This window comes from Miscanthus floridulus, chromosome 1 (assembly GCF_019320115.1).
Source record: "Miscanthus floridulus cultivar M001 chromosome 1, ASM1932011v1, whole genome shotgun sequence".
Taxonomy (NCBI): Eukaryota; Viridiplantae; Streptophyta; class Magnoliopsida; order Poales; family Poaceae; genus Miscanthus; species Miscanthus floridulus.
Window position 1 is genome coordinate 121,327,574 of NC_089580.1, and position 27,434 is coordinate 121,355,007.

Sequence of the window (27,434 nt, forward strand, 5' to 3'; positions counted from 1 at the left end):
CTGGAAAACAAGTTGAAAACACCCATCCTAAGAAAACCATGATGAGCACTAGTAAAGCATTTGAGTTATTGCACATGGATTTGTTTGGGCCAACACAATACATTAGCATTGGTGGTAACAAGTATGGCTTTGTGATAGTAGATGATTACACTAGATACACAAGGGTATTCTTTCTAATGGACAAGAGTGATGTGTTTGCAACATTCAAATCATTTGTCAAGGGCATTCATAATGAGTTTGAAACAACCATCAAGAGAGTTAGAAGTGATAATGATAGTGAGTTCAAGAACACTAGAATTGATGAGTTATGTGATGAATTTGGAATTAGACATCAATTCTCGGCCAAGTACACTCCACAATCAAATGGCCTTGTTGAGAGGAAAAATAGAACACTCATTGATATGACAATGTCTATGCTTAGTGAGTATAATGTTAGTCAATCTTTTTGGGCCAAAGCTATCAACATGGCTTGCTATTGTAGCAACTGCCTCTATTGTCACCCATTGAAAGAGAAGACACCATATCAGCTCTTGAATGGTAGAAAGCCCAACATTGCATATCTTCAGGTCTTTGGTTGCAAAAGCTATATCTTGAAGAAAGGCACTAGATTGGGCAAGTTTGACAAAAATGTGATGAAGGATTCCTACTCGGTTATTCCACTACAAGCAAAGCATATAGAGTTTGGAATTTAGATAGAGGTACTCTTGAGGAAGTTCATGATGTTGAATTTGATGAAATCAAGGGTTCACAAGTAGAGAATGATAACTTGGAAGATGTTAGAGGCGTTCAACTTTCAAATGTCATGAAGAACATGGATATTGGTGAATTGAGGCCTAAGCAAGTGAATGATGATGAAGATGATCAAGTGCAAGTGCTCTCTAACTCAAATGTGCAAGATGATATAACTCAAGCAAGCTCTCATGATAATGAACAAGATTAAGTGGCTAGTACATCATCTCAACCTAATGATCAAGCAAGTGCAAGCAATCAAGTTCCAATCCTTCAACCAACCAATGTTGCAAGGGATCATCCATTGGACACTATCATTGGTGATATTTCTAGAGGTGTGCAAACTAGATCAAGATTGGCTTCATTTTGTGAGCAATTCTCATTTGTGTCATCCATTGAACCAAAGAAGATAGATGAAGCATTAAACGATGTTGATTGGGTAAATGCTATGCATGAAGAATTGAATAACTTCACAAGAAATCAAGTATGGGAATTAGTAGAGAGACCAAAGGGACACAATGTGATTAGAACCAAATGGGTCTTTAGAAACAAGCTAGATCAAGATGGGATAGTAGTAAGGAACAAAGCAAGATTAGTAGCACAAGGCTATACACAAGTTGAAGGTCTTGACTTTGGAGAAATATATGCCCCAGTTGCTAGATTGGAAGCAATTAGAATCTTGCAAGCCTATGCTTGTGCCCACAACATCAAGCTCTATCAAATGGATGTCAAGAGTGCATTTCTCAATGGTTACATCAATAAAGAAGTATATGTTGAGCAAACTCCCAGTTTTGAAGATGATAAGAAGCCTGACCATGTGTACAAGTTGAAGAAGGCATTGTATGGCTTGAAGCAAGCACCTAGAGCATGGTATGAGAGATTGAGGGACTTCCTACTCTCTAAAATGGTTCATAATAGGCAAGGTTGACACCACTCTTTTCATCAAGAAGATTGGAAAAGATTTATTTATGTTGTAAATCTATGTTGATGACATCATATTTGGATCAACAAATCAAGACTTTTGTGATGAGTTTGGAAAGATGATGGCTATCCATGATTGGAGAGTTAAGTTACTTCCTTGGTCTTCAAATCAAGCAATTGAAGAATGGTACATTTGTAAGTCAAGGCAAGTATATCAAGGATATGATCAAGAAGTTTGGCATGAGTGATAGCAAAGTAATTAGTACACCAATGGGAACAAATGGCAACTTGGATAGTGATGCAAGTGGAAATATGGTGGATCAAAAATTGTATCAGTCTATGATTGGAAGTCTACTCTATGTGACCGCATCAAGACCGAATGTCATGTTTAGTGTATGCATGTGTGCAAGATTTCAAGCCTCACCAAGAGAAAGTCATTTGAAGGCTACAAAGAGAATATTGAGGTACTTGAAGCATACACCAAATGTTGGTTTATGGTATCCCAAAGGAGCAAAGTTTGAGCTAGTTGGTTACTCCGACTCAGATTATACGGGATGCAAGGTTGAAAGGAAGAGCACCTCGGGCACATGTCAATTATTGGGAAGATCACTTGTTTCATGGTCATCAAAGAAGCAAAATAGTGTTGCATTATCAACCGCCGAAGCCGAATACATATCCGTCGGTAGTTGTTGTGCACAAATACTTTGGATGAAGGCCACTTTGAGTGATTTTGGAATCAAGTTCAAGAAAGTGCCATTGCTATGTGACAATGAGAGTGCAATCAAGTTGACCAACAATCAGGTTCAACATGCAAGAACAAAGCACATTGATGTCCGCCACTATTTCATAAGAGATCACCAACAAAAAGGGGACATTTGTATTGAGAGTGTAGGCACCGAAGATTAACTTACCGATATATTCACCAAGCCATTGGACGAGAAAAGGTTTTGCAAGCTAAGAAATCAGTTGAACATATTGGATTTCTCAAATATGTGTTGATGCACCCCCACCATATGACATGCTTCTCCTTTGAGCAATCCAAGGTAAAAGTTGATTGGCATGGCATACATCCTTGCTAAGGACTTGTTTAGTGCATCTAGACATCTTTCACATTTAATAGGCTCATTCATGAAAATCAAATGAATTTGATGATTGTATGGTACCACTATTGCTTCTATGTTTATTTTGATCTAGTGGTAGCATATGACATGTGTTGTGGGCTTGTAAACCTAGTGTTTGATCTAGAAAATGAGCTCTAAGTGTTATCTCAACATGGTACAAGATAACCCTTATTTGAAGGTGTGAAGAAGCTTGTCCTTGGATCAAACCGAGTTAAATATCTTTGGTAAATGATCTAGATTGGACCAAATTTGGAAATATGATCCTCACACCATTGATTGACATTGATAATCTCTACCTATCTATATTTTGAACCTTTGTGGTCATTGATGACAAAGGGGGAGAAAAATAAAGATATTAGTACATGGGGAGAAAAACAAAGATATTTGTATACTAAGATAGTGAAAATACAAGAAAGGAGAAGAATTTGACATAGGGGAGAGGAATATGACAAAGGAAAGAGGAATATGACAAAGAAATGGGATCAATTAAAATTTTGAGCACACAAGTAGGGGGAGCAAGCTCACGAACTTGTATGGTGCATTTCATATGTTTGCTTGCATGGCACAAATTTTAAATTTCAATATCCATGCTTGTGTGGTGTATGCTAGTTGTAGGTTTGAATGATAAAATGAAAAACTAGCATGCATAGGATATCTAATGATTTCATTTCCAAGTATTTCCAAGTGGTATCAAGCTAACCATGGTGCTAAGGATGGTATAATGGTGCACTCCGATTGGTATCACGCTTCAAAGGTCTATCTTTTACACCTTAGCATCATTTGGTAGACATTGTCTCCTATATTTCCTATCTAAGCATATGTGCAAGCTACAATCCAAACTCTTAGCACATATGTAGGGGGAGCAATTGCTACCATATGGGGTTCATGAAACTTGTCCATATCCTTTTACACATGGTAAATATGCTTGGGCAAGCAACATGGATTCAATTGAATTTCAATTCAAATCTTTGTGAAAGGGTTGTCATCAATTACCAAAAAGGGGGAGATTGAAAGCTCTAGTTTGGTTTTGGTGAATTGATGAAACCCTAGGTGCTAACCTAGTTTATCAAGTGATCATGACATGGGTAGCACATTCCAAGTGGTGAAGCAAATGAAGATCATGACATGATGATGGTGATGCCATGGTGATGATCAAGTGCTCGGACTTGAAAAGAAGAAAGAGAAAAACAAAAGGCTCAAGGCAAAGGTATAAATGGTAGGAGCTATTTTGTTTTGGTGATCAAGACACTTAGAGAGTGTGATCACATTTAGGTTTGATAGCCGTACTATTAAGAGGGGTGAAACTCATATCGAAATGCGATTATCAAAGTGCCACTAGATGCTCTAACTTATTGCATATGTATTTAGGATCTAATGGAGTGCTAACACCCTTGAAAATATTTGTGAAAATATGCTAACACATGTGCACAAGGTGATACACTTGGTAGTTAGCACATTTGAGCAAGGGTTAGGAACTTCACCGGCGGAGTGTGTGTGGACAGTCCGACGGTGCCACCGGCATCCTAGACAGAAAAGACGGAGGTCATTGTAAGTAACCGGACACTGGTCTTGGTTGGACTGGCGCGTCTGGTCAGTGGCAGCAAAGAGCGCACAGTGTCGGTCTCTGACCGGATGCTGGGTCACAAACTGACCGGACGCTGGAAGGCTACGTCTGGTCCTGCTGACGTGGCAACACATAGTGTTGAGGGTGACCGACCGGACGCTGGTTGTGTCCGATCAAGCTTGACCAGACACAACCGGTCGTGAAATGTCGTCTCTGGATGCTTACTGAAAACGACCGGATGCTAGGGTTCAGCGTCCAGTCACTTTGAGCCGCTACGTCCGGTCGTCACTTGACCGTTGAGATCGGGAGATCAACATTTGAAGAGAGGGGACACGTGGCACGTATCGCGTGACCGGACGTTGAGGTCCAGCGTCCGGTCAATATGACTAGAGCGTCCAGTCACCCCGTGCTGTGCCTAGTGAAGGGGTACAACGGCTCTATTTCATGGGGGCTTCTATTTAAGCCCCATGGCCGGCCTAAGCTCACTCTCTTGGCCATTTGCATTGACATAGCAACCTTGTGAACTTAGCCAAAGCCCTCCCACTCATCTCCATCATTGATTTATCATCTTTGTGAGATTGGGAGAGAATCCAAGTGCATTGCTTAAGTGTTTGCATCTAGAGGCACTTGGTGTTCCTGTTTCGCTGTGGGATTCGCTTGTTACTCTTGGTGGTTGCTGCCTCCTAGACGGTTTGGAGCAGCGAGGATCGTCAAGCAGAGGTTGGTGATTGTCTCTGGCTCCGATCGTGGTGATTGTGAGGGGTTCTTGACCTTTCCCCGGCGGAGAGCCAAAAGGTACTCTAGTGGATTGCTCGTGGCTTGTGTGATCCTCATCTTGTGTTGGTTGTGTGGCACCCTATTGAGGGTTTGGCGTGTAATGCCAATTAGCTCATGAACCTCCAAGTGAGTGAATCGCCACAACGAGTAGCTTGCCGGCAAGCGAGTGAACCTCGGTGAAAAATCATTGTGTTCATCATTTGATTCCGAGGTGATTGGTCTTCATTGGTATTCATTCTTGTGATTGATTGGCTCCTTCCTCGACACGGTGGTATAATCTTCTTGCTCACTCTCTTTACTTTACCGCAAACTAGTTGTCAAGCTCTTTAGTGTAGCTAGTTGTGAGAGCTTGTTAGTTTGGTTAGTGTGGCTTTTTAGTTAGCCTTTGAGAGCACACTAACTTAGTGTAGTGTCATAGCTATTGTGTGGATAGAAACTATATAAACTAGAATTGTGGTAGGTGGCTTGCTTTTTAGTAGGCTAGCGCAACACTTACTTCGCCTCATAATTGTCTAACTGGTTTGTTAAGTGTTGTTGTAGAAATTTTTAATAGGTTATTCAACTCCCCTCTAGCCATTAGGACCTTTCAACTGTGCGGGTCTGGAGGTGAGTTCGCGGTGCGCATTCAGTGGACCATTGGGCGCCAACGGTCGATTCTTTTGAAGAGGGACACGTGGCGCGACGAGATTGAATGCGGGAAGCGTCGGACTAGGAAGCTTGTACCGGAGGTCCTAAAGTCTGGGTCCGGAGCCTGAGTTCGATGGCATTTCGACGGGTAACGACTCTTTGTGCCTTGGGGTTCTATAAATAGAGGTAGACCGGTTCTAGCTCACTCTCTTGGACATTTTGATCATTGATATATCCTTGTGAGTTGAAGCAAACCTCTCCCACTCATCTCCTTGCTTGATTGTGAATCTAAAGTGAGATTGAGTGATTCCAAGTGCATTTGCTTGAGTGATTTTATCTAGTGGCACTTGAAGATTGTTGTTGCTGCGGTTTTCTTATTACTCTTGGTGGTTGCCGCCACCTAGATGGCTTGGAGCAACTGTGATCGTTGAGCGAAGGGTGGTGATTGTCTCCGGCTCTGATTAGTGATATTGTGAGGGGTTCTTGTGCTTATTCCCCAGCAAAGCGCCAAAGCACTTCTAGTGGAATGCTCGTAACTTGTGTACCCTCATCTTGAGTTGGTTCTTACGACGCCTTTGTGTAAGGCTAGGCCTATGTATGCTTATTAGCGCATGAACCACCAAGTGAGTGTGCCGTCACAATGAGGACGTAAGTTGCCGGCAAGCAACCGAACCTCGGGATAAATCTTGTGGCATTTATTTCATTGGATTTCATATTGGACACTTGCTCGGTTCGGTAAAAGCTTCTACACTTGTGCATTAATTTCATTCTTCTTGTGTAGAGCTTGCTAGTTGTTGCCTAATTTCTCTTGTGTGGCTAGTTGAGTAGCTCAGTGTAGCTTTCTTGTATTTAGCTTAGTCACTAGCTCTCTAGGTGTTAGTAGTTGCAACTTAGGTAGATTGTGTGTGACTTAGAGATCATAGATAACTAGATTATTGGTAGGTAGCTTGTCTTTTAGTAGAGTTAGAGCAAAAAGCTTTTGTTGCCATTTAGTTGTCTAATTCTTTGGTCTAGTGTTTTATAGAAAATTTTATTAGGCTATTCACTCCCCCCTCTAACTATTTAGGACCTTTCACCTTTCGCGCTCATGGAGCTGAGAAAAATCAAAGCAGTAGTATTGTCACCCTATAGCATATGCCTTGTTCACTTGGCTTATAAGCCGTACTTTTTCAGTCAACGAATAATATTTTTCTCTCATAACAAATTAGCCAACAATACTTTCAACCATGGCTTATCAGCCAAGCGAACAGGGCAGCTCCCTCACACGTCACCCCACCAACCAACCAAATGATGGTTTCCCTAACTATTGGCGCTGGTTTTAACTGCGTCACCATTGCCACTGCCTGCCTTGATCAAAAGAGCACCTTACATCAGTGATCCAACACCATAGCAATCTGTTAGTACATGCAGAGGTGGTAAATTAATGAAATTAACGATTAGTATGATATAGGGAACTTTTTCAAATGGCTGGCAGGTCCTTAAGGTGGTAAACCGAACGTGCTAAGCACATCACGTGGCAATGCCATTGGTGTCAACTATCAACCGGGAACATTCCTAGGAAGCTGACAACAATGGAAGAAATTAATGGGTAGAAAAGATATATATGCTCCAAACATTGCTTGGAAGTTTGGTAGAGACTATATCAATATATGAGATTGTTTGACAATTTTAATTTTTAAATTTAAAAATCTATGAACTTACAACAATATTTTAGGATCCTAAATAGTTTAAATAAAAAACTTTTCAACTACAAAGGTGTAAATTATGTCAAGGGCTACAATTCTGATCATATAAAATTTGTCTTCATCCAAGTTTACATGAAAAAGTCATGAATTATTTTTGGTTGCAACTGTTTATAGAGACTCTTAGGATGTCCACCTTTATAAATCGATTTTACGAAGACGGTTGCTTAGAATGACCGCCTATATTAATAGCGACTTTGGGAGACAAGAACCTTATAAGGTGTTCGCCTCTGACAATCAATTTATAAATACGGTCGTCTTAAGACGACCGCCTCTATTAATCGATAATTTTTAGAGGCATCTTAGGACACTGCACCCGCCTCCATAAATGATTTTTGGAGGCGGGTGTTTTCCTAGAGCTCCCATAACCATTTATGGAGGTGCGCCCACCTCTGTTAATGGTTGGTTCCTATCTCGCAAACTCATTTTTAGTAGTGCAAAGAGTCGTCCACAAGATGCAAAAAAAACTACTCTTAACTCTAGTAGCTTGCATGCCTTCTGCTCATCTGAGCGCTGAACAGAGCTCAAAACCACAAAACAATGTGTCTTCTAAAAAGCAAAAAAAAAAAGGTTTTTAGTTGGCAATTGTTAAACACCAAGTCACTTCTTGTGAGTCGTAATGGCCAACAAATAGCTGTAGGCCTGTAGCTCCTCAATAACAGAAAGGTGTTAGCCCCCATTACACCAAGTGCTCAACATGTGTTCTGAATTTTGTGGAGGTGGGATTCCCAACACAAAATAAACGGCACGCCAATGGAACTTAGCATAATAACAATCGAAGAACATGGATGCATGATTATTTGGACTAGTACATAAGTAGCAAATTTTGATACCATTTCAGTTCCACCTTGCTAAATTATCCATAGTAAGATGACTTTCCTTTAAAAGAAGACATAAAATATTTAGTTTGAGGGAAAACTTTTTATGCAAAATTTCATGTATAACATTTACTCGTTGTTGACTATAGGGGCTTATATATGGACTTAACAAAGAAATTTCTATTTTTATTCAAATTCCATGTGAAAGACTCCATACCCTCGGTCAGATTAATCTGTTATTCTTGCAACTAGGTTATGTCAGTCTGCTAGTTTGTCCCGACTAAAATCCACTTCGAGAAGACATTGTGCAGAGTATACTAAGAACGCACCCACTGCTACTTGTTTTCTAATTTAAACAAAGAAGGGCATTAGAACATTAATTAAAAAGAACATTAATACCTAGGTGTCTAACTATTTATCTCAAAACCTAATTCGGTGGCCAAACCTAACGCCAGTCTCAGTAGGGAGTTTCATAGCATTATTTTCAAGAATGCCACATCAGATAGAATGCAATGAAACTTGAATGAAATAATCACTCTCAATGTATAGTTTCATTCTATAGTTTTATGGACATTTAATTTTATGACTCATTGCAAGTTGGTAACCGTGCCAGAAGACTTTCATCCATATAAAACTCATTTCTTCTCTCTCTTCTTAAATATGGTGCCACATCATCAAAGATGACTACATGGCAGCTCATTAAATACGGATAAAACTATGAAACTTCCACCGAGACCGACCTGAATGTGAAGCTCCTTAGGAATATTGGTCATTTATACTCCATATAAAGCTCGACCAATATTATGAAACCCCTGTTTTTTCTTTCATTCTACTAGTAAGCGTTTTAGTTTTGAGGTAAGCAAATCTCGCCAGAAGTCGTAGAACGCGCCCAGGATGCTGCCGCCGCCAGAGACGGCGAAAGCGCGGCAGCCCAGCCGCGCGGGGAAGCATGCGACGGGGTGTGGTAATCCGAGTCCCCGCGCTTAGGCCGATGACTGCATCGATCTCCGGAACGTGCAGCGCGCGGCCCTCGAAAGACAGCTGCCAGGTCCCCTCCGTCGTCCACATGCCTGTCTGGGTGTCCAAGGAGAAGGTGCCCTTGCGGGTCACCGAGATCCACACTCGAGTGCCCACAGCCACGTACGCGGAGACGAAGACTATTAGCTTGTTTGGTACGCGTCACGAGGCCCGATCTTGGTACCAAAGGCGTTTGGTTTGTGTCATGTCATCGAATCATCCGTAACAAAATCATTATGTGTACATGTGGTTTCCGGATGAGTCCATGCTAGACCATTATATGCTTCATGACTTGGGTCTCCAAACTAAACACGCTTCATATATCCTCCTCCGTCAAGTCCACCGGTGGCTTTTGGCAGAGCAGTGGCGTGCCAGCTGCCGCCGCCGGGGAGGAGCCGCCGGAGCGTCTCGAAGATGTATATGCCATCGAAGAACACCATGTCCATCCTGATCACGGTGCCAGCTCCCATGGGCAGCATTATTGGGGTTTAATCCCACATCATGTAGCGATGGTGGGGAAGCACAACATATAAGGCAGGAGAACCTCCATCTATTAGGCCACCTTTTGGGTTGAGTGAGGACATGGCCTTATATATTGTTAGCTCCAGTGGATCTAGGACATGTGGAAGTGCAGGCTAGTGGTATGAACCGGACCGGCTGCAAGCCAGCTCTAAGATCAAGAACTCGGTGGTCACCACCGGTTCCAACAATTGGTATCATGAGCCCATGGTCAGAAAAAGCTAAACCCGATAAAAAATTTTTGAGCGTCACATATGGCGGGGCACCCCAATGTGTGACTAAGGGGGTTGGGGTTTAGTCTCACATCGTGTAGCGATGGTGGAGGAGCACAACATATAAGGCGGGAGAACCTCCACCTATCGTGCTAGTCTTTTGGGCTGAGTAAGGCTCATGACCTTATATGTTGTCAGCTTCGGTGGATCTGGGACCGATAAAAAATCTCGAGCGTCACATATGGCGGGGGCACCCCGATATGTGACTTAGGGGTTAGGGTTTAGTCCCACATCGTATAACGATGGTGGAGAAGCACAACATATAAGGCGGGAGAACATCCACCTATCAGAGTAAGGCACATGGCCTTATATGTTGTCCACTCAGGTAGACCTGGGACCTGTGGGAACGCAGGCTCGTGGTACGAGCCAGTCCGGCTGCAAGTCAGCTCCAAGACCGAGAATTCAGTGGTCACCACTGGTTCCAACAATTGGTATCGTGAGCTCATGGTCAGAAAAAAGTTAAACCCGATAAAAAATCTTGATCGTGTAGCGGCGGGAGAACCCCCGATAAAAAATCCTGAGCATGTAGCGGCGGGAGAACCCCCACCTATCATGCTAGTCTTTTGGGTTGAGTAAGGCTCATGGCCTTATATGTCGATTTTGGGTTGAGCAAGACCCACCTTGCCTTTATATGTCATCAGCTCCAGTGGACCTGTGACGTGTGGGAGCGCAGGCTCGTAATACGAGCCGGGCCGGCTACAAGCCAGCTCCAAGACTGATAACTCGGTGGTCGCCATCAATTCCAACAAGCATGGCGGGCACGTCGTTGTAGCCGTCAGTTTCATGCTACACGTCGAAGTCGCGGCCCAGAGGCCACCACTGCACAAGGCGGCCTTCTCTCAGAATCCGTGGGCTCAGCTGCTTCTCCCAGAATTCGTACTCGTCGACCAGCATCACCATGTCGTGGAAGAGCGTGTCGTCCCAGAAGTCGTAGAAAGGCCCATGGCCTTATATGTCGATTTTGGGTTGAATAAGACCTATGGCTTTATATGTCGTCAGCTCCGGTAGACCTGTAATGTGTGGGAGCGTAGGCTCATGATGGGAGCTAGACCGGCTGCAAGCTAGCTCTAAGACCAATAATTCGGTGATCATCACCGGTTCCAACAAGCATGGCGGCGTTGTAGCAATCAGTTTGGTGCTACACGTCGAAGCCGCGGCCCAGGGGCCACCACTGCACGTGGCGGTCTTCCGAGTCGCGCATCCGTGGCTCGGCTGCTTCTCCCAGAAATCGTACTCGCCGACCAGCATCACTGTGTCGTGGAAGAGCGTGTCGTCCCAGAAGTCGTAGAACGCGCCCAGAATGCTGCCGCCGGAGACGGCGAAAGCGCGGCAGCCCAGCCCCGCGGGGAAGCATGCGACGGGGTGCGGGAGAGGAGGGTAGCGTCTGCGTTTCCGGATCCTCCTCGCTGCGCAGCAGGAGCAGGAGGTCGTACACGAGGTGGCCCTCTTCCTCGTCATGCAGCATAAGAGGTCGGCTGGAGGTCATTGCGACCATGGGCTTGGAGCGATCGCACCCGGGCCGCACGTGTGTAGTCTGTGTCCAGTTTCAACAGGGTGGACGCACGTACGCGCACGCCGTATCCGTGGATTCGATCGATCTCGATCGTCAGCACGCCACGTGGGCAACTGGACGCTATGTTTTCTGTATATATATCTTGAGTCGTAAAGGGTGGCTGTGCCCAGCGTCCTGATCCGATCCGATTCGGCAGCAACAATCTCTTATTTGATTTGAAAATGTGTGCTCGACTCGGATAGGGACGGTAATTAATCTCTTATTTGAATAATAGGGTGTGGCTAGTGCCCGGACGCCCGCGCCCCTGTCACCCCGTCCTGTGTCCCGCATGTGTCTGCCCACGTATCGCCTACCTATCCACGTATCGCCTGCGGTGCCCACCCGTGCCAGTGGAGACCACCTCTGCCTACGCGCTTGACACCGAGGCGAGACAGGAGAAAGACAAGGAGGGAGATGCAACACCTAATCAGTTTTGAAAACATCTATATGCAACAATTACAACATAGGTATGAAATAAAACATTTGAAACATGCGTCTAAAACACTTACAAAACATGGAGGTGACACAATATAAGATTGTACTAATTTGGATTGTAGAATCACATACTCCATCTGTTCCGAATTAAAAGTCATTCTAACTTTTTAAGAATCAAAGCATCTCAAGTTTAACCAAATTTATATAATAAAATAATAACATTTATGGTATACCAAATAAGCATCGTTAAATTCTTCATTAATTATCTTTTCGTAATATACGGTTTTTATGATGCCATAAATCTTTGTAATTCTCTATATAATTTCGGTCAAACTTTAGGTGCTTTGACCCTCTAAGAAAGTTATAATTTGAGACGGATGGAGTACTATGTTCTACCAAACAAAAACAATTTTAATCCCACCATTTTCACGTTAATTTTCGTGAGAGATTGTAGAAAAAAAAAGAAAAATAAAACATATAAATACCTTGGATGTTTCGGACAGAACCTCCATGTGAATGCTTACAAGACACGCTATAAAAGAAATAAAGCCTAGAAATTCTGACGTGAATAAAACATGTCCAAACTTTAATTTGTAAAATTTATCATCATTGACAACAATAGCCATTAGATCTATTCAATTTTCAAAAAAAATTAACCCACGATTTTCATTATTAAAAATAATATAAGTAACCACTAAATTTGCATCTAAATACCCACATGTATATATCGTTATGAAAGATAAGTCTAAAGTAACACTCTAAATCAAGAAATTCTAAAATAACTCCTAAATTTACATCTAAATTACCCACTCTACCAATATTATAAAAAAATAACTAAAGTAACCCTATGTTTGAATCCAAATTGCCCATGTCTACCATCATAATAAATAAAACTCGTCAACTTGCATCTAATTACCTACATCTATCATCATTAAAAACACTAAAAGACCAGCTCAAATTTACTCCTAAATTACAAGCGTCTACTATTATGAAAAATTAGACCATAAGTAATAAGCATAGATATGTTTCTAATCCAAGATAATCCAAAGTAACAACCAATCTAAATTACGCACACATATAATGTAGGCAAAATTTAATATGTTTCTAATCAAACTAGTAGCCAGAAAAACACGCACAAAAAAAAAGCTAGAATTTTGTTTTTTCTTTTCTTCTTTTGAAACCCATTATCAGGCTTTTGCACGTACACACACGTGTTTAAAGTTGTGGTAGACTACATCTTAAATATATATTAGAGAAAAAATTAAGATTTTTAGATACTTGAAGTTGTGGTTTTAAAATTATTTTTTATACTTACCAGACCATAACCCTAAGGCGAGAGTAATATATTTGTTAATTTACCCAAAGTATTGTTGAATCCACAATTTTTTTAGGGGATTGTTGAGCCCACAATTATTTGGCAAAACCAGATAACACAAGGTACGCGTGACCTATAGTATGCTCAAGAGAATAAATACTGCTCAGATATATGGCTATCGAGAATAAGAAAGAATATGTAAGTATTATTAGGCAAAGAGAATTTATAATTATATCATGAATTTTTTATATTGGTGCATTCGAATTTGTCAATGCCATTTTGGAAACCCGGCCATAGTCTGTAACTTTGCACGTAGTTACATTGACGCTCTTGATTCTAACCCGTCTTTTCTCTTTGTTATCATGAGACATATTCCAACACTTCTTTTTACACGGCCACCATGATCTCTTGAAGTAAACAAGCAAAGGCATGGTGATCACAGTGTGATAAAGTTACACTCTTGTTACAAGATTATATAGGTTAAAACATCTTCTGCAGAGGAAGCACGTTCATTTATCAGACAATGTCGAACCAACAAAGGGATAAACAACTATATCACTGTAAATACCAGAGGTGCAGAATCTAAAACCAAATAGTCAAAAGGAGGCACTTTGGCCAACAAAAAACTGATTTGAATCAATAGAATTGTTAATACTACCAAGGAAATTTCAGGAAAGAAAATACTACTGCAACATTGTAATCTGTTAGCCGAATATCTAATTATACAATTGAGCAAATGTTAGATATACCCAACGGCAGCAACCTAATATATATGGATTTTTTTTTAGATTATGGATATATATGGTACTAATGTTACAGCCTGTGAAGAATGCAGCTTTAGCTCTAGGCACACATTCTTTTCCATAAACCTGATGCTTCATTTTTAAGACGTTCACATGATATTTTTAAACGGGAACTAAATGATTACTAAATATATAAGCCATGTAAATTAAGTCAACCAAATCATGCTGCAGAGAGGTTCTAGCTAAACATGACAGAGACTGCAGCATCGGCAAAACTTCAGTGATGCCTAACCAATTGGCAAAAAAATTCTGTTCAAGCACTTTCAGATCATTATGTCATTATGACCATGATTTCATTGCATTCTGGTCATATATACTCCAATGCAAGAATAGCAAGGGATTTGACAATAAGATGTTTATCTACAGTAGCCCAGTAGTGATGGTCATCTACCTTTTCAGCCTGTCTCTGCAAAGAGACAGCACTCTGCTCGCTAAGCGAACTGAAATTTAGATAAGGAAAATGTATTATCAAATACTAAAACTGAACTCAGATATGTCATATATAGATATAAACTGAAGCAAGAGTCTAATTTGTAGAGAGCCTACCATTATCTTTTCGTAGCTTACTGTAATTTACATGCTACCTTGTGGATGAGGACATGATTACTTTAAAAGAATCAACAAAAATAATACTTACAGAAGCAATCACTTATTTTAGTAGGGCTAGTACCCATAGAGGTAGAATATGTAAGGCACATTTATCAATATAAGTAAATAAATTGCAGTAAAAAAAATAGATCACTAAAGCCGAGATAAGTATGAACTTCCAAAATCTGGTATTATTTTCTGAACGGTAGGTACAAAACGTACCGGAGGCAGAAGAGACATTCTGAAAGAGGCATTCACACATATTCAGATCATCCACAGTAAAACCATCTACAAAAAAATTAGATTAGAATTTCCCAAGCATCCATATCCGAAATCATGAGACCAATTCATTTGTGCAAACAGAAATTAACCGACGAAGACCTATCTCACCAACAAATTTGAATTTTGTTTGCTCGCCATCTTCATAGATGTGGCTCAGAACGTCATGGCCTCCTGCCTGTCACCAGGCATGGATGAACGCAGGGGCGGAGCCAAGATGAGCACCTGGGGGGGGGGGGGGGCTAATCAATAGAGATTTAGAACAAATGTCGAAGATTAATGTTGAAATCACGTTTTTTCTACAATAAATACAAAGCAAAATCACTCTCACGGGGGGAGGGGCAATGGATGAACGAACATCTCTGACACCATCACAGCAACCTCGGTGCACGGCCGCTTGAGATTAGCACAGATACGATACAATAGAGAGATCGTGGCCAAAGGCAAGAGGAAGGGGACGAACCAGGAGTCGCCCCCGCTTTATCCGGAGGTGAAGGACGCGCCCAAGGACACCGGCAGCATGATCGACGGGCGCAGATCCTCCCCGCCTGGGAGACGAAGTTCTTGGTACAACCGGCGCCTCTTCTTCAACCCGCGGCGGCGTTCCCGGCCCTATACGCCCGACGTCCGCGTCGAGGGCTTTCCCGGCACTGCGTTCCAAGCGTCCTCCACACTCCGGCGGCGGCGTTCCCGGCCCCGCACGCCCTAGCGCGTCCGCGGCGAGGGAGTACGCTGTCTCGCGAAGCGTCCACGTCAGGGGCTTTCCTGGTGTGCAGTCGAAGGGGTATGCGGGCAAGGAGGGGTGCGACGAAGCGTGCCAGAGAGGGCGGTTATTCTTGTACGCGCGTAGGGGCGCAGGCCGGCAGGAGGCCACGATCGGACGAGAGAAGGAAACCGGTGTGGGTACATGCGGGCGGGTAAGAAAGCGCGGACGGTGAAAAAAAAGTCGAGCAGGAGTCCTGTACAACGTAAAACACGCATGTTTCATACGTTCCTGTTGTCCTTCTATCGTGGGTTCATCTGTCAATCTAAGATGGGTAGGAAGATTTTCTGATGACAATAGATTTTTAATTTCTGGGCTCCTTTATATAGTATAGATAAAAGATAACCTAAAGTAACAGCCAATCTCAATTACCCACCCATATAATCTAGGCAATGAACGTCCAACATTTGGCCGGGCAGCAATCCAAACTGCTGGTGCTGGACCAACGACGAGAGGAGAGACACAGGCTAGGCCACACGGGGGAAGTCCTCAGAAACACACCGGCCAGGTCTCATCGCAACGGTTACTCCTTCCTAACGAACATTTCCCTCCCCCACACATCGCACAGCCCCTGCTCTGCTGCTGCTTCTTCTCGCTTCCGCCCTGCCTATAAAAACAATCAATCCCCCTCGCCCCTCCCCCGCTTCGCTCCATCTGTTTAGACCCACACACGACACCAGCGCGCGCAACAGAACGAACGCCACAGCGCGAGCGAGCGAGTCGGTGGGCGAGACAGAGAGAGGGGGAGGGGCACGAGGGCGACGGCCATGGAGACGGTGGCGGCCATGGACGACGGGTGGACACCGCGGCGACAGCACCGCAACGGTGGCTTCTGGTTGAGAGCGGAGATCGAGACGGACCGGGGGTCCCCCATTCCCAGGTACGTAGTAGGAGAACGAGAAAGCATCAGCCAGCAACCGGATCCATCGTTCTTGATTCCTCTGATGCTTCTCCCTCACCCTCTCCCCTGCTGCTCCAATCCATGGATGGTTCTGTCCTTTGCTTTGTTGCTGCGTTCTTCCTTTTGCCGTCCATGGAGGATGCTTGTTCCGATGGTCGGCATTCTTCTTTCATGGCTTTGCATGTCCACTGAATTTGTCTTCGTCTCGCCCTCTTTCCTCCCACGACGCTGAATTTCGTCCTCCCACTGAATTCTTGGCTATCTTTTGCTTGTCTAAATTCCTCGTGTTTGAGCCGATGCACTGTACACTCTGCAGGGGCCCGGGGTACGGGTTCGCCGCCGCCGTGCGAGAGCCGCTGGTGAAGCTCCGGCGGCCCCAGTACGACTTCGAGAGGTGGGACTGGGACTACTTCGTCTGGCCTCACGACCGTCTCGACGGTAAGCAGCATTGTTCAAGTTCAACCCCTCCTGGCTGAGCCTTAGAGGTCAATGAATCTGGACGGAATGGCTGAGAACCTTAGAGGTCAATGAATCTGGACGGAAATTTTGACTAGGTTAACTGAACCTGCCGTTTGTGTTTTCCAACGAACCAAACAGAAATGAAATTTCAGTAGTAGCTAGCAGATTTTACTCGCAAATCTTGTTCAGTGATTCTGGGAAGAATTCATTGCGTGTCTGTTTAGCCTGCAGAAATTAGCCTGGTGAACAATTCTACCATCTACGAATCTGTAGTTGTTCAGGACTGCCGATGGGAGATGGGATAAATCAATGAATCTGGACAGGACCATGGCTTAAGTTATTCTCGTGCAATTTTCTTTCAGAACCAAAAACGGCACACGGCAGGTATACCAATGAACTTCCACGGGAGTAATAAGAGTATATAAGCTCCAATGATTTCAACGCATTTTCTGACTATACTCGTCTAGAAGCACAATAGTGGTTATGTGCTTGTTTCAGGGTGTTGTCAGTTTTTTTTGTCATTTCTGTAAAGTTTCCTGGGAAGTGGGAACCAGGGAAGTAGGACTCCATTCATTCATCGCTAACTCCTTTCTTGATGCAGTACAACAAACTGACAAAAAGCTGAACTCATGATCCAATTGCAGCCAATCTTGAGATGAGGGACAGTGACCCGGAGGCGACGCTTGAGGCAGACCTGAAGGCGAGGGAGAGTTCCTGAACCACAACACACTGCAGCTAGAGAGCTATGAGATGTCCCGGCACACGCAGGAGCAACACGCTGCAGACTGGCCTTGCGACCATCTCGCCAGTAAGCATGCTCAAGCACTTAAGATCCTAGTTGACATGCCAACAAATATCATGACGTGATCACTTCATCGTTAGTACTTAATCTCACTAATAATGGCATTTAAGCACAGTTTCTGACAGTTTGTCAAGAAACATAATGTCTGACTAAAACCTGAAGACGTCAATGAATCAAACGGTGAAGTTAAAAGATAAATCCTCATCATATTCAGTAATTATGTCACATGCAGAGTAGCAGTTGTTTACAACAACAAACTGAATTTCTCGCATTTCTATTGGTGTCTGCAAGAAATTGAATTGCCGTAGTATAATAATAAAAATGTTAGGAATATGTAGTTTTTCAGGACTGAAGATTATTCGGACAGATAGGATAGTTTCAGACCAATGCTTTTTTTTTTTTGAAACTTGAACCAATGCATTTTCATAGTAAGAGTGTATAAGCTTCCAGAAATTGACAGTATGGTCTGATTGCTTCATCACTAATCCTTAATTTTAGTATTGACATGTTAATGTATTGCAAATCCGACACATTTTCTGACGAAATTCGTCTAAAAGCAGCATTGTCTGATAAGAAACTGAAAATGTGATTTTTCATGCTGCAACAGCAATAGCATGTACTCGACTACTCGTAGTAGTTATTATATGCTGGTTTCAGGGTCTTATCGGCTATTTGTCATTCTCGTAAAGCTTGCTGAAACCAGGAATCCATTGATGATTCATCGTTAAGCTGCAGTCCAAAAAAATGTCTGACAAGAAGCTGAACTTTTTATTCATGCAGACAATCTGGAGATGAGGGACAGTGACCCGGAGGCAACGCTTGAAGCAGACCTGAAGGCGAGCGAGAGCTTCCTGAACCACAGCACACTGCAGCTGGAGAGCAGCTTGATGTGCCAGGACGGTAAGCATGCTCAAGCTCCAAGTTGATATGTCAAGATTTATCTCTCTGTGGTTTCATAGTTACAGACTTACAGTGTATATACTTGCATAACCCACATCATGATGTGGCCGACTCATTGTTAGTACTTAATCTCACTAATGGCATTTAAGCATACTTTCTGACAAAAAAAAAACGAGGCTAGGAGGAACTAGGTGGTTTTTCATTAAGAAGAGAAATAGACACACAAATTCAGTCCAAGAGGAGACTTGAACCTGGGTGGTTGGGTGCATTGCCACACCTCTCACCCAACCAGTTGAGCTAGGCTGACTTCCTAACTGAAAATGTCCACAGAGGTGCCAGGAGTTATGTGGTGGGCTTCAGGTTATTGTTTGCGTTTATCATCCATTCATCCTAAAATAAACTGGTTTGAATGAGGACATGGATGTAATGTCGTTTCATCATTTGTGACAAGAAACAGTGTACTATGTTGTTGTCCATGCTGCGAAAACAAAGCAATATATAGTCGTGTGCAGGCTTCATGGTGTTGTCAGAAATTTGCCGCTTTTGTAATCTATACTAGGAGTAATTCCTAATCTGGGTAGTAACGTTATTGCAGTACAATGTCTGACAATAAACCAAACTTTTGGTTCATGCAGCCACTCTGGGAGTGAGGAGGAACAGAGAAAACGAGGCGAAGCTTGGGACTGACCGGAAGACGAAGGAGCAGAGCACGCGGCAGCTAAAGAGGTCTGAGATGGATCGACGCGCGAAGACGCAGCACGAGGAGGAGAAGGAGAACCAAGAAGCCGGACTGCTCCGGACACCCATGCCTGTCATCGTCAACAAGAAGGCCGTAGGACCCAGATCGGCGCGGCGTCGCCGTGTTTTCGCACAAGCTAACCGGACCCTGGATCGATGGCCGATGATGGTGGAGCAAGACAGGGGTCACTGCGCTTTTTAGTAACGCATGCACGCACCATCAGCAGCATGTTCGCTTGCTCGTAAACGATCGTAAATTTCCAGCCGGGAACAGTGTTTTTCTCTCACACCAAATCAGCCAGCAGTAAATAATCCACGATACGATACGGCCTCCCGAACAGGCTGCTGGTTGCCTTGGGGCTTGAGCTGGACTGGATGCGTTTCAAGATTCAAGTCTGTCTGATATGTGCCGAGACATGGGATGGCTTTGAGTTGGAGCTCGTTAACCCCCAGGGCTGGACGCTGGACCCTGACCTTTTTAGCTCGGAACTACTAGGAGGAGGAGAGAGCATGTTCATGTGTATGTATGTACAGTAGTACAGCACGGTTCAGGCGCCATGTTCGCTTGGCTTGTAAACCGTACTTTTTCAGCCAACGAACAATATTTTTCTCTCACAACAAATCAGCCAACAGTCAGCCTGTTCATTTGGCTATGGCTTGTCGTAAACGATCGTAAATTTCCAGCCGAAATAATATTTTTCTTTCACACAAACCAACCAGCAGTACTTCTTCACGAACCAGCAACGATATAAACCAGCCAACCAAACAGGCTGAGTATTTTTAGCCATGGCTTATCAGCCAAGTAAACAGAGCAAGGGTCTAAGCATTTCAGATACATGCATGGTTCAGAGCTAGGCTGAATTGTTTGCAGTTCAGAACTGTGTTCTGTTGAGAAGTAGGAACAACTTCACGTCTTGTGAATTGAATCTCGGTTCAGTTAGCTAGACATTTACTCATTTGTGTCGTGTTGTCTCCTTCGCCTACAATTCTGCATCTCTGCTCGTCAGTTAGATGTGTTAGCATTGGTTGTTTGTGGAAAGCGATGAAATGTGAGAATATATCATTCCTGCTGCGTGACAAGGATTGATGAGCTCTCTAAAAATGAAATAGTCAGAAAAAGGATAATTTGTGGTGCTAACTTGGTAGCACAACTGCAGAAGCATAGGAGTAAAGAAATCGCGCAAGACTCGTGCTTGCTAGGTAGCCTACAGGACTGGAGAGAGCATGCTCATGTGTAGTATTCATGTATACAGTATAGCAGTACAGCACAGTAGAGGGTATAATAAGGCTGAATTGTTTTCCAGCTCAGAACCGTGTTCAGTTGAGAAGTTGGGACAAGTTCACGTCTTGTGAATTGAATTGAATCGAATCTCGGTTCAGTTAGTTAGCCATTTTACTACTCACTTCGTCACTTGTGTTGTCTTGTCTCCCTCGGCTACAATTCTGCATCTGTGCTCGTGCTTGCTGGGTAGCCTGCAGGTTGCACGCGTGCAGGCACGGGAAGAGCCAGTGGGAAGCAGCGCAGTGGCAATGGCAATGGCAATGGCCTGGGGCTGACGTACTCCCTCTCTAGTCTAGCCAAGAAAAAATGTTGTTGTAACGTGCTATGGCTGTTGGGCCCCGGACAGCCTAGCCTGGGCTGTGTGAACAGTACCAACGTACTGTAGCGTGTCCTATAGCGTCCTTGCTAAGGAAGGAATAATGATTTGGAAAGAGATTATATTAGATCGATTAGAGGAATTTGAGATAGCATTAGATTTGGATCAATCATAGATAGATTTGGATATGATTTATTATGATTTTATTGGGCCTTCCTTAGCTGGTTAGGAGTCCTATCTATAAAGGGAGGTAATAATGTACCTAGCATGGACAAACAACGAAGAAAGAACAAATAATCCAATTCTCCAAACACACACACTCTCTCTATGCTGACTTTGTCGGGCTATCTTCCTGGCAATGGTTATTCCGTAATGATCTAAGGATCATAACATCTGGTATCAGATCGCTTTGGTTTCGATCCAAATCCATGGCTTCTGCTGCCGACTGAGGGGCACTATCACCTCTCTGAGGAGCTCCGCCATATGTCCACAACGCTGGACAGCATAATGACGCTACTTGAGGCGAAGGAGGAACATGAACGCCTAGCGATAATACACTTACAGGCAGCAGCACGTGGACTCTTGGCGCACCGGCGGGTGAAGTCTCTCTGCGGGGAGAAACGTTTGGCTTCTATCTCCAGGGCCATCATGTGGCCACCATCGGAGGAGTAGGCAGCGGTGCGCCTACAAACAGCAGGGCGGGGTTTCCTTGTTCGGCTGATGGTGCGGAAGATGCGCATGCCCTGTTCGCTTGGCTTACAAGCCGTACTTTTTCAGTCAACGAACAATATTTTTCTCTCACAACAAATCAGCCAACGGTACTTTTAGTCATGACTTATCAGCCAAATGAACAGAGCATAGGCCGGTGCTGCTGCGAATCGCAGCCTGCACATATGATCACTTTTGTTTGCCTATGCTTCCTACGACTCTGATCAAAATAGGAGTCCGGCTATGTGGCTTCCCTGCGAGGCGATCATGCAGCGGGAAGGCTCACTATTTGCCAAGGATTGTGGCGGCCATCTCGTCTGTTCCGGTACCTGCCCTGATATTGTTGGGTGTACCCAATCTACAAGCAGGCTGCTACCACATGACGCCAACTGTTGGGCTAGTTGCATGGGATCTAAGAGGACATAGTTGTAGTCCAAATTTATTTTATATTTTAGGTTTAGATAACAAAGGTAAGCCAAGATGTAAAAGGCTTAATCCTAGGTCATGCCAAGTAGGTCTACGGCCGCTCGTGGGAGAGGTGCTCCGAAAGGGGGGAGAAGTGTTATGGGTGTTGGGCTCAGGACGACCCAGCCTAGGTTGGTCTGAACATTACCCAAGGTACTATAGCGCAGCCTATAGAGCCCTTGCTAAGAAAGAATATGGATTAGGAAAGAGATTTGATCAGTTGTTAGAGAAAGGATTTAATTTGGGTCAATTAGAGATAGGTTTGGATATGATTTGTTATGATTTTATTGGGCCTTCCTTAGGTGGCCAGGAGTCCTTATATAAAGGGACGTGATGTACCAATGAGGGAAAAGCAATGAAAAAAGAGAACAAACAATCCAATTCCTCCAAATACTCTAGTCTCCCTCCACGCCGACTTTGGCCAGCTATCTTCCTGGAGATAGTTTCCCCCAATGATCTAAGGATCATAACATAGCGTTTGAATCATGTCCTAGAAAGACGGTCATTTTAGGCATGGGTTCCACCTAAGATTCCCTTTACCGCTCCCATGGACATCCACTCCCCTGACCCTCCCTCATCATCCCCTCCCTCTTTTCCACCGCCCCTCTCCTCTTCCTCTCCACCGGTAACCCCCCTTGTCTTCTAGTCCGCCGGTCGTCCTCCTCTTCTCGTCCGCCTGCGCGAGGCTGAGACCACTCTCCTATTCTCCATTGCTGAGTCACCTCGCCAGGCAGCATCGCCTCCACTCCAACAGAGATCTTCCTTTTCCCTCCTCTGCTCCTCCCACCCCACCCCCTAGTTGGTGGCTGCCCCTTCCCTCGCACCACTGGAGAGGTGTCCAGGACAGAGAGGGCGCGGAGTTGCAGGATCTAGCTAGGACGGGGGGAGGGGGCGACGGGCGAGCTGGTGGTGCCTCCCTAACGGCGCACAACACAGAGCAAATCGGTGGCATGGGTCGCGGCCTCCCTTGCGACGCTCGACATGGAGTAGACCGGCGGCGAGGCGAGCACAGGCTCGTCTTACCAATGACCGCGCGTGGTTTTGGATGTGAATGGGGGAGGAGAGTAGAGAGAGAGAGAGAGAGAGAGAGAGAGAGAGAGAGAGAGAGAGAGAGATTTTAAGGGTATTTTAGTATTTTTTTTCCTTTTCTCATTGGTTGTCATACCCGTTTCTAGAACGACACTAGTTCTAGGAAGGAGGGAGTATGATGCTCACTCAAGTTACCTCACTGCCTCCCAGCCAGTGAGTGCCACATGACCTCCATTCACTCGAGAGCTAGAAGATGACCAGCATCTAGGCGCAGCTGGACAGATAGGCTGGAAACTATGAACCTCTTACCATAATGAGTTAATGGAATTTCTTAGATTATATAGAGACAGACGGTTCGGCTATGTATTTTTTTATTTTTTTAGAAGACTTCACCGGAGGGGGGAGAGCCCCACCTGAATGATTTTCCATAGATTCCGGCAAGCCGGTAAATGGAGGGTGCCAGGCACCTAGAGTTTACATGGTCTTAATCGTACAGGGCATTAATTCATGACAAATAAATTACACCAGTGATCAGCAATGGAACGGTCTTGGGAACGAAGGCGGCTGCTCCATAGGCGACATGTTTCCCTGCAGCTGTACAGGAGGCGGCTCAGACAGGGTTGCTGATGGCGAAAGACGACATCGTGGCGATGGTTCCAAATCTGCCAGCAACACAGTAGTATCATCATCGGGAAGTGCTTAGCCGGGATATGTGGTGGCCGCTGGCATCTCCCATAGGTGAGTTGGCTCTGGAAGGTTGACCCCAGTCCAGCCAATATGATTCCAGAAAGCTGAAGGAACCAGGCAGCGAAAGATGAGGTGATCGGCAGTCTCTGCCGCATTACCACAGAGTTGGTAAATGTCGTCGTCGAGGACATGCTTGAGGTGGAGGTTGTAACGGCACTGTATGTGGTTGTTTACCAATAACCAGCCGAAAAAACGTACCCTGGAGGCGCTCGGTTTCTCCAAACGAAGCTAGAGAAATTGCACGGGGAGCCCATGGTCTTGGATGCCTGATACACGGCTGAAGCATGGAGAGTTCCCAGCTGGCCGACAAATTTGGAATATCTGCTGTCCGGAGCTTGTGTTAAAGTGATGTTGCTGATCATTTCATTGAGGGCATGCAGCTCTTCACTTGCTTGGGGTGACAGCTTGGAGACCAACATCGGTTGCAAACCGATGGTGAGGACCTCAGAGGCAGAGGCATCCGGCTTCGTGTAGTGGGAGAAAAGGCAGGGGAAGACAGTAGCGAGAGGCGAACCATCAAACCAAGAGTCATGCCAGAAGGACGTAGTCCGCCCATCACCCAGCTGCACCTTGGTGATACACCGGTAAGCTGGTAGCAAGGATCTGAGGGCCGACCAGTGACTGCCATCCCCATGGTCGGACATGTTGAGGATGTCTTTGTGCTCTCTGACCCAAGCAGCCCAAGCTGACTATTCAGGATGGTGAAGACGGTGGAGAAGCTTCAAAAGGAGGCAAGCATTTTGAGTGGCAAGGTCCTTTACCCCGAGGCCTCCTTCCAAGGAAGGCCGCTGAACATCGTCCCACTTGACCAGGCATTTTGCACCGGATGTCTTATCTTTGCCGGACCAAAGGAAAGCTCGCCGTCTGCTATCAATGGCCGAGATGATTCCCGGGGGCAGCGCGAGAGCCTGCATCATATAGGTGGCCAGACCATCTAGAACTGAGTTGATGAGAACAAGTCTGCTTTGGTGGTTGAGCAGCGCAGCCTACCACCCAGAGAGCCGCCGGTCGACCTTGGAGATCAAGGGCGCGAAGGCGGCGAGGTTAAGCTTGACATTTGAGAGTGGTAAGCCAAGGTACACCTGAGGAAAGCTTGCTTGCTGGCACTGGAGGAGCCAGACGATCCGTTCCAAGCGGTCTTGCGGTACGTGCATAGGCACAAGCGTGCTCTTGGAGTAATTGATCTTGAGACCAGTGGCCATGGCAAAGCTATCCAAAGTAACTTTGAGTCTCCGGATGTCTACTATTTCCGCTCGCACCAGTAGGAGGGTGTCATCGGCGTACTGCAACACTGGGCAGGGGCCATCTACAGCAGGGTGTCTGATGTTGGAATGCTTAATGAGTCGTTGAAGAACATCAGCTACCAACACGAACATATACGGTGAAAGAGCATCCCCCTGTCTCAAACCTCTCTTGCAGGTAATCCAATTCCCCGGGCAGCCATTGATCAAAACAGCTGAGTGAGATGAAGAGAACAACATTTGCATCCATTGTAGCCATCTATCTGGGAAAGCTCTGGCAGCCAGGATTTTTATAGTACTGTCCCATGAGACAGAGTCAAAAGCTTTTGCAAAGTCTAACTTGAGTACCACTGTCGGGATTTTGTTGCGGTGGCAGTGCTGAACTAGTTCGGTGGCATACACAAAGTTTTCTGAGATGGAACGGCCCCTAATAAAACCAGTCTGGTCGATATCAATGAGTTTCTGGATGTGTCTCTGCAGCCTTGTTGTGAGAATTTTGGTAATAATCTTGACTGGGCAGTTTTGTAGAGATACTGGCCGAAATCTTTTGGTGAAGAGGCACCTGGGCACTTAGGCAGCAGAACAATATGCGCTCTATTGATACGGTGGAGGTCAGCTGTGTAATTATAGAAGCTGGAGAGAAATGCCATTATGTCATCCTTAATTGAGGACCATGCAGAAGAGTACCAAGCAGGACCAAAACCATCCGGACCAGGAGCACTGTTAACATTCATTGACTTGACTGCCAAGAGAGCTTCAGCTTCAGTGAACGGAAGAATAAGATCATCCAAAATCTGGAGGTCTTCACTGTTATACAGGGTGGAGAGGTCAAAATTCCAGGACGTTGCATTGGTGATCCCCAATATGGAAGTGTAGTAAGCTGTCATTGCATCAGACTTATCCTGGTGGGTGATCAACTGTACCCCATCAACAGTGATGGTTGCAATTTGATTTTTCCTACGCCGCCCAGAAGCGCGTGCGTGGAAAAACTTTGTATTAGCATCTCCCTCCTTCAGAGCCCTGAACTTTGCTCTTTGCTTCCAGTAAGCAGCACGCTGGCACAAGTACAGCTCTAGGCGCTGAGAACAGAGGTCCCGAAGGCATCGTTCACCTGGAATGAGAGGTCTGAACTCTTCCAAATAATCAAGTAGACGAATAATGAAGTAGCAATTATGATATAAGTGGGGTGGGGAGCGATGCTTACGCAGCCAAACCTTTGACGCCTGCCGAGCTACTTTGATCTGTGCAACCAGGACAGCAGCCTCATTGTCACCGGATGGCACCGAATGCCAGGCCAGGAGAGCAGCGGGGAGGTAGGAGGGGTCAAGCAGCCAAGAGCGTTCAAGTCTGAAAGCACTTGGTTTGGGAATTTTAGATTGTATGGTGGCAATGATGGGAGTATGGTCAGAGGTAGGGCGGTGGCCAGAAGTGAGCGTGGTGGATGGGTACAGCTCGCCAAATCCGGTGCAAATGAAAGCTCGATCGAGTCTAGCTAAAGTAGGCGACGCCCGTTTGTTAGTCCAGGTGAAAAGGCGGTCTAGGAGAGGCAGCTCAAAGAGTTGCAACGCGTCGATCGTTTGGTTGAAGCGCGAGGCGAGAGAGAAGTTGAAATTAGCATTGTTTTTGTCAGAAGGGGAGCGAGTGAGGTTGAAGTCCCCGATAAGGAGCCATGGGGCAGAGATCGACGACGCAACTCCCGTCAGGTCAGTAAGGAACTGATCAGTGAGGGAGTGGTCAGATGGCCCGTACACGTTGGTGATGGCGAGACTGATCATCACTGGCAGAGGATTGGAGCAGCGTAGTTATGGTGAAAGATGAAGTGGAGCTGCTAATTAAGCTGAAGGAGGAGGAAGGCCAAGCAGTAAGAAGGCCTCCACGCGAACCAGCGGCCGGACAGGCATAAAAACAATCGAAATTAAAAGGAATAAAGGAACGGTAAGAGTGAACATCATCGACTGCTAATTTAGTTTCTTGCAGGCAAATGACGGATGGATTAGACAAAGT

The 27,434-nt window shown here is 44.9% G+C and overlaps 2 protein-coding genes across 2 annotated transcripts; one reads left to right on the forward strand and one right to left on the reverse strand.

Moving 5' to 3' along the window:
* The first annotated feature begins 16,519 nt into the window (after window positions 1-16,519).
* Window positions 16,520-20,141, forward strand: LOC136492255 (uncharacterized). The gene is made up of 4 exons (XM_066488338.1): window positions 16,520-16,722; window positions 17,060-17,181; window positions 18,785-18,904; window positions 19,540-20,141. The coding sequence occupies exons 1-4, from the start codon at window positions 16,610-16,612 to the stop codon at window positions 19,842-19,844; spliced, it is 660 nt and encodes a 219-aa protein (XP_066344435.1). The 5' UTR covers window positions 16,520-16,609; the 3' UTR covers window positions 19,845-20,141.
* Window positions 20,142-25,175: 5,034 nt separating this feature from the next.
* On the reverse strand, window positions 25,176-27,205 carry LOC136462446 (uncharacterized). Its single transcript, XM_066461546.1, has 3 exons — window positions 26,118-27,205; window positions 25,598-25,645; window positions 25,176-25,509 (listed from the first exon to the last, which is right to left on the reverse strand). The coding sequence occupies exons 1-3, from the start codon at window positions 27,203-27,205 to the stop codon at window positions 25,176-25,178; spliced, it is 1,470 nt and encodes a 489-aa protein (XP_066317643.1).
* Between the last annotated feature and the right edge of the window lie 229 nt (window positions 27,206-27,434).